This window comes from Ailuropoda melanoleuca, chromosome 20 (assembly GCF_002007445.2).
Source record: "Ailuropoda melanoleuca isolate Jingjing chromosome 20, ASM200744v2, whole genome shotgun sequence".
NCBI lineage: Eukaryota > Metazoa > Chordata > Mammalia > Carnivora > Ursidae > Ailuropoda > Ailuropoda melanoleuca.
The window spans coordinates 21,399,466-21,416,794 of NC_048237.1; the positions used below are offsets into that span (position 1 = coordinate 21,399,466).

Consider the following 17,329-nt stretch of genomic DNA (forward strand, 5'->3'; position numbering starts at 1 on the left):
TTTTTTTTTTTAAGATTTTATTTATTTATTTGACACAGAGAGAGACAGCCAGCGAGAGAGGGAACACAAGCAGGGGAGTGGGAGAGGAAGAAGCAGGCTTCCAGCAGGGAGCCTGATCTTCTGTTATTTATACTACAATGTAGTATGATTTTTCTCACTTCAAGTTAGAAGAGGTAAGATCATGAGGTATATTTTTGTTTATGGTGGGTTTTACCTTTGGAAGAGGTAACTTTTTTATACAGTTTCAATTTTTTTTTCTTTACAGTTTCTGAACTTCAGTGTCATGTTTAGGAAGCCATTTTCTATTTCAAAACAACCAAGTATTCCCAGTATTCTCTTTTGGTTCTTTAGTACAATTTTTTTTTTACATTTATTTTTTGTTTTTTGAAATTGAATACTGAATTATTTTGAAGATTATTTCTGAGTGATTAGGACTTCCATCTTTAGCTTAGTATGTAGAAAACTGGAAAGAACATTGTTCCCATTCTAGTCACAACAACAAAAAGCCAGATAATCCAAAGAGTCATGGTTTTACTTGAAACTATTATGGAGCTGAAGTTGTAGGGAAACTGATGAGCCTCATCTCTAGGGAAAGACAAGTGTCTCCAGCGAGAGACTAGTTGATTTGGGACAGTCACTGGGCACTGTATAATTTGGTTAGAAGAATTCCGCTAAAACTTTAATAAATTGCAAAAGGCAATGAACTAGCATGAGAGTTTAGAACCCCTGGGAGTTGCAGACAGAGAGGAATTCATAACCCCTCATGTGCTAGTTTCCATAGACTCAATCAGGTGTTCACAGGAAAGATTGAGAATCAGAGAAAGCCGTGCTGATGCCAGGCCTTGGGGAAGTGACCAGCAGTTACTGGGGAAAAGGCAGCAAATCCCATCTGGTTCCTTCTCCCCTATTTCCCCTATAGAACAAAAAGCTTTAAGCTGCTGGGGATGAGCAGCATACCTTATAGCTATACCTCAAAGCCTAGGCAGAGACCCTTTGCAGATGAAGGAAGGCAAAAGGAAAAAAATGTTCTATACCTGAGATAGGAGCATTAAAACATCTTGGGCCTAGAACATGAGAGATCTCCCACCACTGGGAGGGAGGGCAGGATCCCTGAGAAGATCCTATTTCTGAGACTGAGGGACACAAGTACTGCTCAGGCTGAAGCAGGAAGGTAGAACTTTCCCTCACTCCCCCCATTACCTGCCTTGCTGTCGCCATGGCACCTCATATGCCTAACGTTCCCTCCAACTAGGCTAATGAGCACTAAATAACAAAAGCAATCAACTGCTGAGAGAGGGACAAGAGTATGAAGAGAGAACCTTTCTGAGGTGCAGGCTAACAGAGATTTAAAGCTGAGAGAATATTAAGAAAAATCATCTGAAAAACCCTGTCCCACCCTAAATACAAAGTCACATTAGGGGGATTTGAAGCCTCTGATTGTACCTAGGGTAATCATAGCAATAAGAAAACCGGGACGCCTGGGTGGTTCAGTCAGTTAAGCGTCTCTAAGCGTCTGCTTTCAGCTCAGGTCATGATCCCAGGATCGTAGGATCAAGTCCCGCACAGGCCCCTTGCTCAGTGGGGAGTCTGCTTCTTCCTCTGCCTTCCGCTCTCCCCCTGCTTGTGTGCTCTCTCTCTCATTCAAACAAACAAAGAAACAAACAAACAAATTCTTTAAAAGGAAACAAAACCCTAAACTCATCTCAACTTTTGACTAGATTAATTAAACCCCATACACTTTATAAAGGACTAGCCAAAAAAAAAAAAAAAAAAAAAAAAAAAAAAGCATACCTATTTCTATAATTACTATTGTCTTACACAAGATGTTTGACTTTCAACCAAAAGTTACAAGGTATATAGAAGGAAGAAAAAAACATGCTCAAGAGTCAGATTCAGGTATGACTCAGATGTTGGAAATACCAGACAGGGATTTTAAAATAACATTGATTAATATGTTAAAGGTTCTAGTGGAAAAGTAAAGCAAATGTGCATGAACAGAAAGAGACCATCATTCCAGAAATGTAAAATATAAAGAACAAGAAAGTGGAAATGCTAGAAATGGAAAGCATGGTAAGAGTGATGAAGAGTATCTTTAATGAGCCCATCAGTAGACTCAACACAATCATGGAATGAGCCAACAAACGTAAAGGGTGGAAAAAAAAGCCAGCATGGAGCATCCAAGAGCTATGGGACTGAATTTAACAGTCTAGATACACATAATTGGAATTAAGGAGAAGAGAAAAAGGTTAGAAGATATATTTGAACAGGAAATCGCTAAGAATTTTCCAAAATTAATTGGCAAAAGAGTATCTGAGTCTCTGTTTTCAGTTCTTCTTGGTATATACCTAGGAGTAAAATTCCTGGGTCATACAGTAATTCTGTGTTTAATTTTTGGGGAATCGCCAAACTGTTTTCCACAGTGGCCATACTATTTTACATTCCCACCAGCAGTGTATGTTTCAGTTTTTTCACATTCTGACATTTATTCTACTGTTTTGTTTTGAATTATAGCCATCCTACTAGGTGCGAAGTGGTAGCTTGGTCCTTCAATGTACAGAGTCACTTTGATCATATCGAAGGAAGAAAAAACAGTTAAAAAGAGGAAATTGTAATATTAGTAAGGAAAATCAATTTCAGGTGTTAGAAGTTTATGGCACTAATGATTGTTATCAATATTTTCCACCTTTTCAGGTTGGTAGTACTCTGGAGGATTCGAGAACTTCAGTGGCAAACTGTTCCAATTCAAGACCACATTTGGCTGGCACACATGCTTCTCTTAGACTTCCACAGGAAGGCCAAAGAACTTGTATTCTTGTAGATAGTTGTGAAATCACTTCTGGATCAGAAGTAATTTCTTCCCTAAGGGCAATTCATGGCTTACAAGTAGAGGTTTGTCCTCTTAATGGTTGTGACTACATTGTGAGTAACCGCATGGTGGTGGAAAGGAGGTCTCAATCAGAGATGTTAAATAGTATCAATAAGAACAAACTCATTGACCAGATCCAGTACCTACAGAGCATGTTTGAAAGAATATGTGTGATTGTGGAGAAGGACAGAGAAAAAACAGGTTTGTATTTAAATGTTTTTGTTTATAAGGCTGTAAAGGAACTCGACTGTTATTAAGTTCACTCTTCTGTCAGGATGTGGAAAACTCTTAAAATACAAACACCTGACGCAAAAATGTCACTTTATATAAAGCCATGTTTTTCATTAGTCATTGTGTTTATGTTATGCTATTATTATTAACTTCATAAATAGGTTTATTCTGGATTTTTTTAGTTATTGTGTTAAAATGCAGTTTGAGAGTGAGAAATTGAAGGCAAGTGAATCAGTCATGGCAAGTGAGTCATGCCTTTTTTCAGGAGCTTCAGAAAGGATGAGGACTTTAAGGCAGTAGTGGGGAAAAGGAGGAGGATTTAGGGGATTTAGGAGGCAGGATTAGCAGTAGTTGGTGGAAGGAGGCAAGAATTACTCTTGAATCGATCAGCTTCTTTCACTGGGCCGTTAGGTAGTGGTGCTTTTTATTGAAATTATGAATATCATAGAAGAGCAGATACAAGGTATAAGGGGTTTTTCAGTTGAATACTTGGGAGTTCTTATTCGGGAGCTGAAAAGGATGCATAGGAGCTTCAGTTAGGGAATTTCTTTGGGTGATATTTAATTGTAGGGGGAGGCCTGAGAATAATAAAAAAGGTCATGGAATATGGAATCAGAAGACACACTGAATTCTGGTGTCACAATAGCTATGTGATGTTGCATTGACAAAGCAGTCCCTTTGAGGGTTAATAATCTATTTGTCCTATTCATCTTGTGATAATTATGAGGACTAAGTGAAGTCATGCAGGCAAAGGGCGAGTGGAAGAATTCAAGAATTATACAGTCACAGAGTATATAGTAAAAAGAAATAATGTAGTTTATATAAAACATTGGGTTGGTAATTGAGCGTTGTACCTTTTTATCCCCATGCTGTCACTGGTAAACTATGCGGCCTTGGATAAGTCACTTTGAGTAGCCAAGTTTGTTTGTTCGTTTATTTCTTTTTCTTTCGACAAGTGAGGGCTTTAGATGAAGTGGTCTCTTGGGTCCTTTTAGTGCTAAAATTCTATAATTTTCTCTTTACCAACATATCCTTTATAAAGGAAATAGATTTGGAATAAAAGGAAAGTAACATGGCAAAAGTTACAGGAAAAAAAAAGGTTATGGAAAAAGTATTGTTTTTCCATAACGAAAAGTGCCCCCAAAAGGATGGAGGATAGACTATGAAAAGAAATGAGTGGGAAAGGTAGGGAAGTAATTTAATAGGCAAATATTAAAGATAACATTAAAATGGGTATGCAGAGTTTTGAGTTACTCTTAAATAAATATATAAGATTTTATATCAGTTAAGCCAATACTTGAGCTATTCATCAGTGCTAACGTTATGAAGAATTTTAGAGATAATATGGTCTTGGTCTTCAGGAATGAGTTATCTAGGAATATAAGCTCTCCTGCTGACTCATCTTCCTATTTGATTCCAATTGAAGACACTCATAAAGATAGTTCTTCCTATTTTATCTTCCAGATACTTGAGAATCACTTTAAATCTTTAGTTGAGGCTTTCTCATTAACGTAAGGTGGCACTAGTTTGCTGAATGGCTGTAAATCTTGGGATTTTAATAACATATAGTATTAATGATTCTACTTAATGTAAGTTACTAAGGTTTGCATTTTTCTAAATATGAAATATTTAGGAGACACTTCCAGGATGTTTAGGAGGACAAAGAGCTATGACAACTTGCTGACTACCTTAATTGGTGCTGGAATCCGAATTCTTTTCAGTTCCTGCCAAGAAGAAACTGCAGATTTGCTAAAGGAACTGTCTTTAGTAGAACAAAGAAAGAATGTTGGTATTCATGTTCCAACAGTGGTGAGCAGAAGTAAATGTGAGGCACTTCAGTTTTATCTAAGTATTCCCAATATAAGTTATATAACCGCATTAAATATGTGTCACCGGTTTTCTTCTGTCAAAGAGATGACTAACAGGTATGTCTGTCTTAATATTTTTAGATGGTTGCTTTTAAATGATTCTTAGAGGTATTTCATAGAAATTTTAATTTTTAAAAAAATAAAGATGTATATAGCACCTGTTAAGATTATCTCACTCAGTAAAGACATTTTGCTTGCCAGTATGTTACAGACACTGCATGAAACTGAAGTTCTTAATGGGGGGCAGTAAGAGCCACTGCCTTTGGGGAACTTAGAGCCCTCTGGGAGCTAGACCAACAGCTCTTATATTTGAGCTTGCATTCTAACATTTCTAGGCTGTTTAGTTCTGGAACTAGACAAATGTGACAGTACAAATTTTACTAGTTTTTGTCTATTATATTGCTTGAAAGGATTTCAGAAAATAGGATATTTTAATTAAACTAAAGACCTGTGTGTAAGATATTGAAATTATTGTTATATATGACTTTAAATATGAAGAATAAGTGTTTTAAACTCATGCTAAGACATACTCTTTTACATTTGGTGTTAAGTAAGAATATTAAATTGTATGAGTTAAAAGTTCTACTAATTTATTTTTCAGCTCACCTCAAGAAATCTCCATGTATGCACAAATAACTCATCAGAAGGCCGAGGAGATCTATAGATATATTCACTATGTATTTGACATGCAGATGTTACCAGATGGCCTTAACCAAGGAAGACTACAGTCTGATGCATGATCACACTGCTCAGGTGCGGTTATGGAAGAACTCTCACAATACTAAGTGCACTTCAGTAATCATTGCTGTGGTTTGTGATGATCAGTTTGAAATATGTAAAAGAATATTTCCATATCTATTTCATATTGTGTACATTTTTATTTATATAGATTATAAATTATTTTAAAAGAAAACCTGATGTTCAGTAATCGTTTTGATTAACTAGATTATGAAATTTATTTTTTATTGAATAAACAAAGGTTTACTGAAGGTGTTACTAGAAAGTAAAAGCTCGAGTTAGGGCTGTAGGTTAGAAATTTTCCAGAGTTTATAGTATGGAACTTGCCATTTGTTAGCATAATAGGCTGAGGTATCTGACTGCTGCCAACTTAATGGTCATAAATAATTTTCCTATATATAAATGATAATATCATCTAGAATATTTTAAATGTCCTGAGTCTACATACATATTGGATAAGATGTGAATGGTAGGTATATCATGAGATAAATGTTCCAGTTACTAGGAGAGATGAAATTTAATTGAATATGATCATCTTACCAAAAGTGTCCCAATCAAGTATAGTCAGATCCTGCTTTATGAATTCCAACATACACTTTTTTTTGTTGAAATATTACATTCAAAGAAGTGGAATATTGGCTGAGACTTGGAGAATTGGTTAGTATAGATGAGTTGTTGAGTGTGGACTTCATTGTGCCCATTACAGTGCGTCTGTGATGCTATTAATATTTTAAGATGTCTCCATGTTTTTATCTGCAAAATCTGAGGCCCTTCTAGTCAGTCTAGTGCTAATGCAGCCTTTAACTATGGATTTCCCCTCATCCCCCATTTAGAGTCCTTTATTCTCTGCTTGCCTTCTTTTCTTGTTACATTGCAGGGTAGTTGAACCAATGTCACAGTAGAGTTCTCCTTGCCTTACACCAGGCAGGGACTTCAGGAGTTCATCTAATTCAAATAGCTTTTCTCTTTTCTTATCAGATGGAAGTGGGGCCCACAAACAAGTGACTTATTCAAGTTTACTGGGAAATCTAGAACCAGAACCCAGGAACTAGATGGTTCTTTTTTTCACTAAAAAGTTACTCTTAATCGTGAACTTAGCTTCTTTGGGGTAGTATAAATTCTTAATTCTTCTGAGAGCAGTGGATTTCATAGTTCTGCTCAGTAATTCTGTCAAAGTCAGAGAAGTTCTAGAAGTTATTGGGTTATGTGCAGTTATTGATTTATTTATCTCTCAGCCTCAAATTTACCTTTTAGTATCTTGCTTTGCTATAATGGACTGGTCTTTTTGAACATTTCTCACTACAGTATGCATGATTTAAGCTTTGTCATTAGAAGGAAGAAAGGGGCTTCTTTCTGGTTTCAGTGTGCTGTTTTGCTACTTCTGGCTTCTGCTACATGGTATCAGTGGTGCATGTGGGTGGGGACATTTGGTGGTACTGTGCCCTAGCTGCGTGCCAGAAGTATGCAAGTCCTTAACAACTTCACACTGACCTGGGCTGATGACCACTTTGATGAATCTCCCATGCAGACACCAGTGTGCTCAAATTCTTTGTGTCCAACCACCAGACAAAATAGTTTATAAATTAACATGGTGTGGGGGACATAACCTAGAGGATTTCATTTATTTATGCTTGCTGTGTGGAGCTCTATCCATATTTAAGCTGCAGTAGCCTTCTTTATACACTCATTGGTGGCACTTAACTATCTGCCCTGTTGATTATTAATCCATGTTTGAGCCTACTTTTAAGTCTCCTTTGGATGTTACTTTTAAGCCTTAACTAGCTTATCTCATGACCTGATGGAAAGAAACGGGACTAACCAGGTACCTGGCAGGTGGGATACAATTAAGTAAACTAGGAAGGACACTGAAGGAGTTCCAATAGGACACAGGGAATATGGGGGCTAGGGGTGGGGGGGAGGCCGCACTTTTTGGTGTTAAGTCTGTGCTATATCAAAATTATCTTTTTATTTCCCATTATGGAATTTAAGTACCTTCTAACTCCTTAAAAACACTATCCATTAACAGTAAACAACATGGTATTATACCAAATATTGGCAACTTAAGTTATAAAACAGTATTTTCACTCTAAAATAATCCCTTCATTTGTTCCATCCTACATCTAAAAGTCTTTGTGGCAGAAACAGTTATGAACTCAGTCTAATATCTCTGCAATATTCTTTTTAAATCTTGTGTTTCCATAAATTCTATAGTTATATAACTAACTTCTGATTATTACTAAATTCTTAAGAAACAAGAAAATGTATTTTTTACTAAAAGTTCTGATATTTTTTGAGGCAACAAGCCTAACCAGTAACGAAGTGTGTATTTGTTTACTTTCTATGATCCAGTAATCAAACAACAACCAAAATACAAATGTTATAAAAGCAAACCAAGTTTATTTGAACAATCTAACTGGAGAGAAAGGGTAAGTGAATATATACTATAACCACAGGAAAAATATTCTATGTCAAATTTCAAAACAGAGTGGCAGAATAAGCTAAAAAAAGGTTTATTTCTAAAGGAGCTATCTGAAAGAAAAATGATGTTTACTATGACATGGCATATTAACTTGACTCCTTACAATGGTAGATCAACTACCCGAATGTTTGTTTAATCCAGTCTTGTAAAGTGTCTTCATATGTAAATAAGGTGTAATGCAACAAAATTTGTTCTCTGATTCTACCTAATAAAATGCTGAAAAGGCAATAAGTTTATATAGGTTTCATAGATATGCCAGTCACAAGTTTTAAGAAAAAAATCTTAAGATTTTTTAAGAGAAAGAGTGTTAGATAGTTTGAACAACATGTAATTTAAACATTAGATCAATTCTGGCTTGTATACCAAGTGGTAACAAATGCTAACGTAACGTTTTCATGAATTCAGTAGCCAGCAGTACAATCTACTTTTCATTCTCCCTCCCCTGTCCCTTAAGGGTAGCAACATTTCCTTGGAAGCTTCTAAAAAATCTGTTTGGAACATGATTTTCTTAAAGTAAACAGACTTGAATGCTTAAGAAGACTTATCTAGAATATTTTAATATATGCAAAACTCAGAAATTGACAAATATCTATATACAGTCAAAACAATTTTCCTTGTATTTTAGTAACCTGCAGCAATGAGGAATATTTATAGAAGGATGTTTTACTCTGAATACAAACTCCTAAAACCTTTGAGATGGAATCCACAATTTCATATGAAGGTACATTATAAGGAAAATACATATATTCCAAAAGAATATATAAATATCTGCTTCTTGATAAAAATCCTGGAAGTATTTTCTCATATTTACTATGTAGAATCAGAGTTTGAAAAATAATAATCTTTCTCTTCTTCATCTAAAGACTCCATAGCATTAGTGAAAAGTTTTCCAATATCAGCGTTTTCTCCTAATTCTGTAAAGAGAGGTTTAATAAAAAAGATTAATATACTTCTAAAAGTAATTGAAAAGAACTGAGAAAATGAATAGTAGGTCTGCCTATTTGAGAGCAGTTAATTTTAGTGCTATGGTAATAAAGAGACTATCTTATAATAGACTAAGCTCCAAAAGAAAAATAAATTACCTTTGTTAAACAGGGTTTTTTTTCTTGATGCTGGAGTTGAAAAATCAGTTTCAACCTGCAACAGAGTTCGTGTTAATAGCTAAATAGTACCTCCTGTGAATTCTGTCTCAAACATCGACAAAGAAGCAGGCTTCATCCCAAGTACCTTGAACTCATGCCTATAATGATACCTAATCACATTATAATTATCTATGAAATGTCTACTTCTCTTTTAAGTTGAATTTATCTAGGGCAAGAACACTTATTCAATGTTGTTTCCCAAAAACATGGCAAACATGACTATAAGAAAATATTACAAACTAATGCTGCAGAGATGAAAGGATAGTCTATGGGTCTCTGACAGTTGCCAAAATCTAAGTAGTCATTCCATTCCACTCCACTAGCAAAATTTAAATTCTTGTCTAAAAATAGTAATTTATATAACAAATTTCAAGTGTTTTACACTTGTTACTTATTACATCAATGATTTCTTAACTTTTGGTCATGGCTGGCTATCTTTAAAAAATGAAAAGGAATAGAATAGAAAATATGACAAGGTTTACCCACTGTACTAGGGGTAAATATAGTTCAAACTTTTGAGATACATATTTATGTTCAGATTGTGATATAAATGTACTTTTTCTTGTGAAATGAGTCAAAAACACTATTCTATCATTTATCTCTCAAAATCATTCAGCGACATTAAACCGGTATCATGATTCCCACGTCAATGATAACCACACATGAATAAAATGAGATTAGAAAGCCTAAATAGCCTGCCTTATTATAAAGCTGGTATGGGGAGTCAGGTCTTGAAATCAGAATTTCTAACACTAAATCTTTTGCTCTTTCTATGCTCACACATTAGCTACAAAATATTAGTCTATGAAAAAATAGGACTAAATCACAAGGATATTATAGTTTGGTAGACTGCTCACATTATGACCCATTAAGAAAACAGAAGTCCAGTAGTGGTTAGGATGATGTCAGAAATACAGAGTAATAAAAATTCTTAATAGGAAGGGTCCTTATAGATCTATCCACTTGAACTTGTCATCATTGTGCAGAGAACAGACTGAGTGGATTAGGATCTTGCTACTACTCAGTGTGGTCCATGGACAGCAACATAGGCATTATCACCTGAAGCCTATTAGAAATGCAGAAATCTCAAATCTACTGGATCAAAATCTGTTTGTTTAACAAGATCCCTAGGTGACTCCTATGCACATTCAAGTTTGTGAAACAATTATCAAAACCATCCAACTTTTCACTGGCAAAGTAGAGACTAGAAGCCAACCAAGTCGTTCTCACTATGTTGATTCCAGATCCTTTGCAACAAACCAAAATTTCATTCTCCAGTCCCAGGAACGTGGGACTGGAAAAGGGGAATCTAAGAATCACTGAGTCTGTCTACACCCTCAATTTTGGAGATTTCTTTTAAAGAATTTAGTCTCCAGGCTGATTTTAAGTATCTACCGTTTCCGGTGGACAAATGAAACCCACAGAAATTGGATGTGATTATGTAATCCCAATGTTTAGTTTAGAAACTCTGAGAAGAATTATACTCTAGCAAGTGTGCAATACAAATATGAGGGAGGAAGAGATTGCCATAATCTGGTCAGAAGGAATATGCAATCAGGACATAAGGTGGTCCTCCACTGTACCTCCATAAATTATTATTCTCTAAGATTAACTATTTACTTTGAGGGCAAGAACTTTTACGTAACTTATAACTCCCATAATTTGCCATATATGATAGCTGTTCAATAGATGTAATGAATAAATGAAGAATAAATAAACTTACTTTTTTTCTCTTGATATTGCCCCAGACAATGCCACCTTTACTTTTATGGGTTTTTTGCATACGAAAAACATATTTATCACAATCATTCCTGTTTGAATACAAAATTTTAAGTCAACATTAACTACCATACCTATCCACTGCTTGAATAGCAATTGACAAAATTAATTTAAAATGTGTTTTGATCTTTAAAAAGTATATTTTCTGGGAAAAACTGTATTTTCTGGCAAATATATATTTTTTTTCTGGGAAACAAAAGCAAAAATGAACTATTAGGACTACAGCAAAATAAAGAGCTTCTGCACAGGGAAGGAAACAACAAAATTAAAAGGCAACCTATGGAATGGGAGAAGATATTTACAAATGACATAGCTGATAAAGCTGATAAAGATATTTACAAATTACATAGTATCCAAAATACATAAAGAACTTACATAACTCAACACCCAAAAAATAAATAATCCAATTTAAAAATGGACAGAAGACATGAATAAATAGTTCCCCAAAGACATTCAGATGCCCGACAGACACATGAAAAGATGCTCAGCATGACTGACTGTCAGGGAAATACAAATCAAAAGTACAATGAACTATATCACCTCACACCCAGCAGAATGGCTAAAATCAACACAAACAATAGGTGTTGGTGGGGATGTGGAGAGAAGGGAACCCTTGTGCATTGTTGGTAGGAATGTAAACTGGTGTAGCTACTGTGGAAAACAAACAGTATAGAGTTTCCACAAAAAGTTAAAAATAGAGCTACTGATCCAGCAATGGTACTACTGGCTATTTACCCAAAGAATACAAAAATATTAACACAAAGGGATACTACATCCCAATGTTTAGAGCAATATTATCTATAATAGCCAAATTATGGAAACAGCCCAAGTATCCATCAATTGATGAATAAAGAAGGTGTGGTGTACACACACACACACACGCACACACACACACACACACACATCTAGAATATTACTCAGCCATAAAAAAGACTGAAAGCTCTCCATTTGCAACAACATGGATGGAGCTAGAAATAGAAAGTATGTTAAGCAAAATAAGAGAAAGACAAATACCATATGATTTCACTCATATCTGGAATTTAGGAGACAAAACAGATGAACATAAGGAAAGAAACACAGAGAGACAAACCAGGAAACAGACTCTTAACTATAGAGAACTGATGGTTACCAGAAGGGTGGTAGATGGGGGGATGGACTAAATGGGTGATGGGGATTAAGGAGTGCACTAGTAATAAGCACTGGGTGTTGTGTGGAAGGAAGTGTTGAATCACTATATTGTACACTGAAACTAATATTAATCTCTATGTTAACTAGAATTTAAATAAAAACTTAAGAACAAAAAAGTATATTTGTCTTTTCCATTTTTACAAAGACAGTGGTGTACTGATGGACAAAATGCTTCAACCTAATATTTTAAAGTTAACACCGAATGAGAATATTCTAGGAAATGATGGTTTTGCTTATTGTTCATTGTCCCATTTGTGCTCTTTCCCAATCACTGTCTTGCTGCCTCTCTTTTCCAAAATTCACTGAGACTTCTTGTTCCTGGACTCCCTTTTATTAGACCTCTCACCCCTTTCTACTGTTCACTTCCTTCCCTTTCCAGGTTCAGTCTTACAGTTAACCACTTTAAGGATATATCTGGTGATGAAAACCCTTAATTAACTTATAGGTTCCAACTAACTTTTTAGCTTATGCCCCCCCCCCCATTCTTAACAAATAGGCTTGGCTCAATTTACCGACACAAATTGAAACTAAACAGAATGGCTGTTCCCATTTCCCCCTACAGTTCTTAGTCCTGCTTATCATAGTAAATACCAGCTGAACACCAATTCTGATTCTCTCTCTTGGTTTCAAGATCCTTTATGATCAATTATCCTTTCCTTTATGATAATTTGGAAGCAACCTTAAAGCTATGACATGTAGATATTTCTAAACGTGTGACTGTATTAAGATATTAATGTGAACCAGAAACACTGCTGCACAGCTAATGAATAAGCCTAGCCAGCTGCAGGATCAGCACCTTGTGAGTCTGCTGTCCTGTATGAAAAAATCACTTCTGAAGTGATAAAAATTGTTTCATTATTTTAAATAAAAGGAAGCCAACTATTAGAGCTGGTGAGTCAAGAGATAGTGTAGAGGCCTAGGAAACTCATTTTTTAAAATTTTAGGAAATATATTCATGATATAGATGAGTCTACTATGCATTCTATTAGTGGGGAAAAAGATGTTTTTCCATCATTCTAAAAGTGATACAAAAACAAAACAGAACACCAAAACTCTCTTCAGTGTAATTCTACAACCTAGGGGGATAATGGCTAGTGATGTTTTTAGTCAAGAAATTTCCTTTCTGAATACATGTTATGCAAATTGGGATACTGTTTATAATTTAACTTCTTAGCTTTCAAAATCTATTGTCAACTGAACATTATCCTTTGTTGTTAAAAATTCTTGAAGGCATGATTTTTAATTGTTACCTATTATTATATGGACAAATCCTAATTTCTTAACTTTATTGGACATTTAGGTCATTTCCATATTTTCAGTGTTATGTTTCATAATGAACATCTTTGTTCATACAAATGTACATACATACTTGTCCAAATATATTTCCTTATAATTCAAGGGCCAAAGAGATGAATATTTTAAAGCTTTTGATGATTTGGCCAAAGTGCTTACCAAAAATTTTGTCCAAAATTGCACTCTCAATATACTTTCACCTGCAATGAATACTAAATAAACAATAAAACTAATTTGTGGATTGCTGGGGAAAAATCATCTTTTTACAAATAAGTGCAAGTTAGCATTTTACTGAGCTTCGGAGGACTGACCCCTGTTTTCTCAGTCGTTACCACCTGGCTTCTAACTCACACCCGTGGAAATGACTCTTCACAAAACGAGTACTGTCCTGCTTGATTGCCAGACGGAGTGGCTTAGTTTCAGGCCTCACATTTATTATTTTCCATCTTTTCTCTGTCATTCAATTGCTGGTCACCCCTGATTTTTCTTAATTTTATTTATCTTTCAAGTAGTCCCTATATTCACATAGTTCAAAATTCAAAACGTTGCCCCGTTATTCTCGTCTCTAAGTGATCTTAGTTCCTCTTGGTAGGGATTACTAATGTTTTCAGTTTATGTATTCTTTCAGATATATTTAATTAAAGGAAAGCAATTATATATATATATATATATATATATGCACATATATATACATGTATAACATATACAAGTACACACACAGCCCCTATTTACACAAATAATTCACTGCAGCTAATTTTTTCCACTTAATATATCTTGAACATTTTACCATAATAGTAGATCAAGAATTTCTTCATTAATTTCTATGGCTACATAATGTACCAGAATTTATTTGATTAGCATCTGAGTTGCTTCCAGTCTTTTGCTATTATAAGCAGTACTCTAATAAGCTGTGCATTCATTGTTTGAGAAGCAGGACTGATAAGTCAAAGACCATGTGTATTTACAATTTTGATAGTGAAAAATTGCTGCTTGCAGAGACTGTATTAATTTATCTTCTCACTAGTAATGCATGAGAATGGCTTTCCTTTCCACTTAATTTGTAGGAGTGCTGCATCAGGAAAATTAGCCTTTTCCTTTGATGAGTTCCATGATTCTTTTGTCAGATCACTATCTTTTGATTGCTTATGGTGGTTGATATGGGGTAAAACTTTATCTGGTTGACTTTACGATTCTTTTTGTTACTGTCTTCTGAAAAGACTTTTGCTAATCAATGATTACCAATAATCCTCCAAGGTTACTTTAGGTATATTTTATAGTATAATTTGTTACATAAAACTTTGATACATTTAGAATTATCCTGATGTAAAGTGTGAGCTGTGTCCCTACACTACCGAACAGTACCCCTACTTGCTCATCCTTGACTTCTAGGAATTCTTCTTTTTTTTTTTTTTTAAATAATAACTCTTCTCATTATTGACATCTACTATTCAACTCATGAAATGTTAAATGCTGATGCAGAGAACTACAGTATCATATGCATATTTACCTATTTATAGAGGCTAGCATGCCAGGACTGACGTGCTGACACTGAGGAGTTTTTGCCAGTGGAAAGACAACTGATGATGGAGTTGTTGGATTTTTGTCCATACTTGGCAGAATATCATCCTCTTCTGCACTGTCCTGCAGACTTGGCAACTAGAAAACAAATATTTATTATGAGCCAGGAGACAACCATAAAAATGGAATTTCTCATTATTACTAAATGTTTTTGGGTGGCCTAATAAGTTGTCTTTTCCACTGAGATAACCAAACATATCAGTGGTTACAGAACAGAGCCTTGGCCTTTAAAAAATTTCAGTTCTACTGTGTTAAACAGAGACAATGACGCCTATTTCTTTTTTTTTTTTTTTAAGATTTTTTATTTATTTATTCGACAGAGATAGAGACAGCCAGCGAGAGAGGGAACACAAGCAGGGGGAGAGGGAGAAGCAGTCTCATACAGGAGGAGCCTGACGTGGGGCTCGATCCCATAATGCCGGGATCACGCCCTGAGCCGAAGGCAGGCGCTTAACCGCTGTGCCACCCAGGCGCCCCATTGACGCCTATTTCTAAAAGTTGTGAAAAGACCAGGGGTCAGCAGATGTTCTCTGTAAAGGGTCAGACAGTATATATTTTAGGCTTTGTGGTCCACATAGTCTCTGTCCCAAATATACAACTCTGCTGTTGTAGCATGAAAGCAGAAATACTAAGTAAACAATGAAGATGTCTGTTCCAATAAAATTTTGTTTCTAAAAAATGTGGACTGCCAGATTTGATCCGTGGGTCATGGTTTGCTTATCTCTGTGTAAATAGAACAAAACAGAACTAATTAATTGATTATTATGCTTGGCACTTAATAGGAACTCAAGCAACATTAAACTTTTGTGTATATACCTTTCCAATAAACAATTCAGTCCTCATTAAGATGATACCTTCCTTTGCATTAAAACCTTAGAGAAACCTGAAATGATGGTAGAATTATATAAAGGATATAACCCCTAAAGGACCATGGTTGTTATGCAGGGAACACAGTAAGAGCCTCAGATGGCTCCCTTAAAATACCTCCCTTTATTATCTGTGTAGGCTAAAAACCTCAGATAATGATGTTACTAAATTCTTAAAGCATTGTGTAGCCTTTTAATATTGGAGATGATGTAACAATACTAAGAAATGAGTGAATAAAAAAATTACCCCTGAAGTTTAGCTCACTAAAACAATTTTTACACTTCTATCAGTTGTCTGTATCTATCCATTTTTGCGTTGATCTTAATATTCTTAACATTTACATTTAAATTCCAGAAATAGTCTCAAATTTGCAATTAATATTATATTGTACTTGACTGTTTATGAAGAACATCCTTATTGTATATATACATTGCTTCCAGTAAAGATAAACCTGCAGTGATTATCTTCGTCAAGATTTTTGGCTTCGGGGTGCCTGGGTAGCTCAGTTGGTTGAGCGTCTGCCTTCAGCTTGGGTCATGATCTCAGGGTCCTGGATTGAGCCCCGCATCAGCCTCTCTGCTCAGTGGGGAGTCTGGCTCTCCCTTTCACTCTCCCTTTGTGTTTTCTCCCTCTCTCAAAAAATAAAATCTTAAAAAAAAAAAAAGATTTTTGACTTCTTTTCGTAGGATAAATTCTAATGAATACAATTAGTCTAATGGTTCTTGAACATGGCCATGATGCTTTCCAAAGGTATGATTCATTTTACATCCACTAACGTATGGCTACATCAGTATCTCCACTGCTTTTGTTAGTGGATATTTTAACTTAGTTTTACAAAAGATTCCGTAACTTAGAATATATACATATGGTTTACTTATTTTCCTTTGTCAGCTAATATAACCACCTCCCCAAGTATTCATTCAGCCTTTTGAATTTTTTCTTGCCCACCTTTTCCTTGCCATCTTGACAATTGTTTTTAAAGATTTTATTTATTTAAGAGAGAGAGAGTGAGCATGAGTGGGGGGAGGGGCAGAGGGAGAAGCAGACACTCCACTGAGCAGGGAGCCTGACGTGGGGCTCGATCCCAGGACCCCGAGATCATAACCTGAGCCAAAGTCAGACAAATTTTATTAACACTAGTAACTTTTTAAAAAAATATTTTATTTATTCATTTGAGACACACAGAGAGAGAGAGCATAAGTGGAGGGGAGAGGGAGAAGCAGACTCCCCACTGAGGAGGGAGCCAGATGTGGGACTTGATCCCAGGACCCTGAGATCATGACCTGAGCCAAAGGCAGAC

The 17,329-nt window shown here is 35.4% G+C and overlaps 2 protein-coding genes across 2 annotated transcripts in view; one reads left to right on the forward strand and one right to left on the reverse strand.

The window, feature by feature from the left end:
• Nucleotides 1-8,218, forward strand: part of FANCM (FA complementation group M) — an 83,092-nt gene extending 74,874 nt beyond the window's left edge. The window contains exons 21-24 of the mRNA XM_034648408.1: nt 2,692-3,067; nt 4,731-5,022; nt 5,567-5,718; nt 8,053-8,218. Of these exons, the coding sequence (XP_034504299.1) occupies nt 2,692-3,067; nt 4,731-5,022; nt 5,567-5,705 (807 nt within the window). The 3' untranslated portion in view covers nt 5,706-5,718; nt 8,053-8,218. The remainder of the gene's footprint in view (nt 1-2,691; nt 3,068-4,730; nt 5,023-5,566; nt 5,719-8,052) is intronic.
• Nucleotides 8,219-8,365: 147 nt separating this feature from the next.
• The window catches only part of MIS18BP1 (MIS18 binding protein 1), a 46,920-nt gene continuing 37,956 nt past the window's right edge, over nt 8,366-17,329 (reverse strand). Inside the window, exons 15-17 of the mRNA XM_034648407.1 lie at nt 11,048-11,135; nt 9,265-9,319; nt 8,366-9,096 (exon numbers count right to left, since the gene is read on the reverse strand). Of these exons, the coding sequence (XP_034504298.1) occupies nt 8,993-9,096; nt 9,265-9,319; nt 11,048-11,135 (247 nt within the window). The 3' untranslated portion in view covers nt 8,366-8,992. The remainder of the gene's footprint in view (nt 9,097-9,264; nt 9,320-11,047; nt 11,136-17,329) is intronic.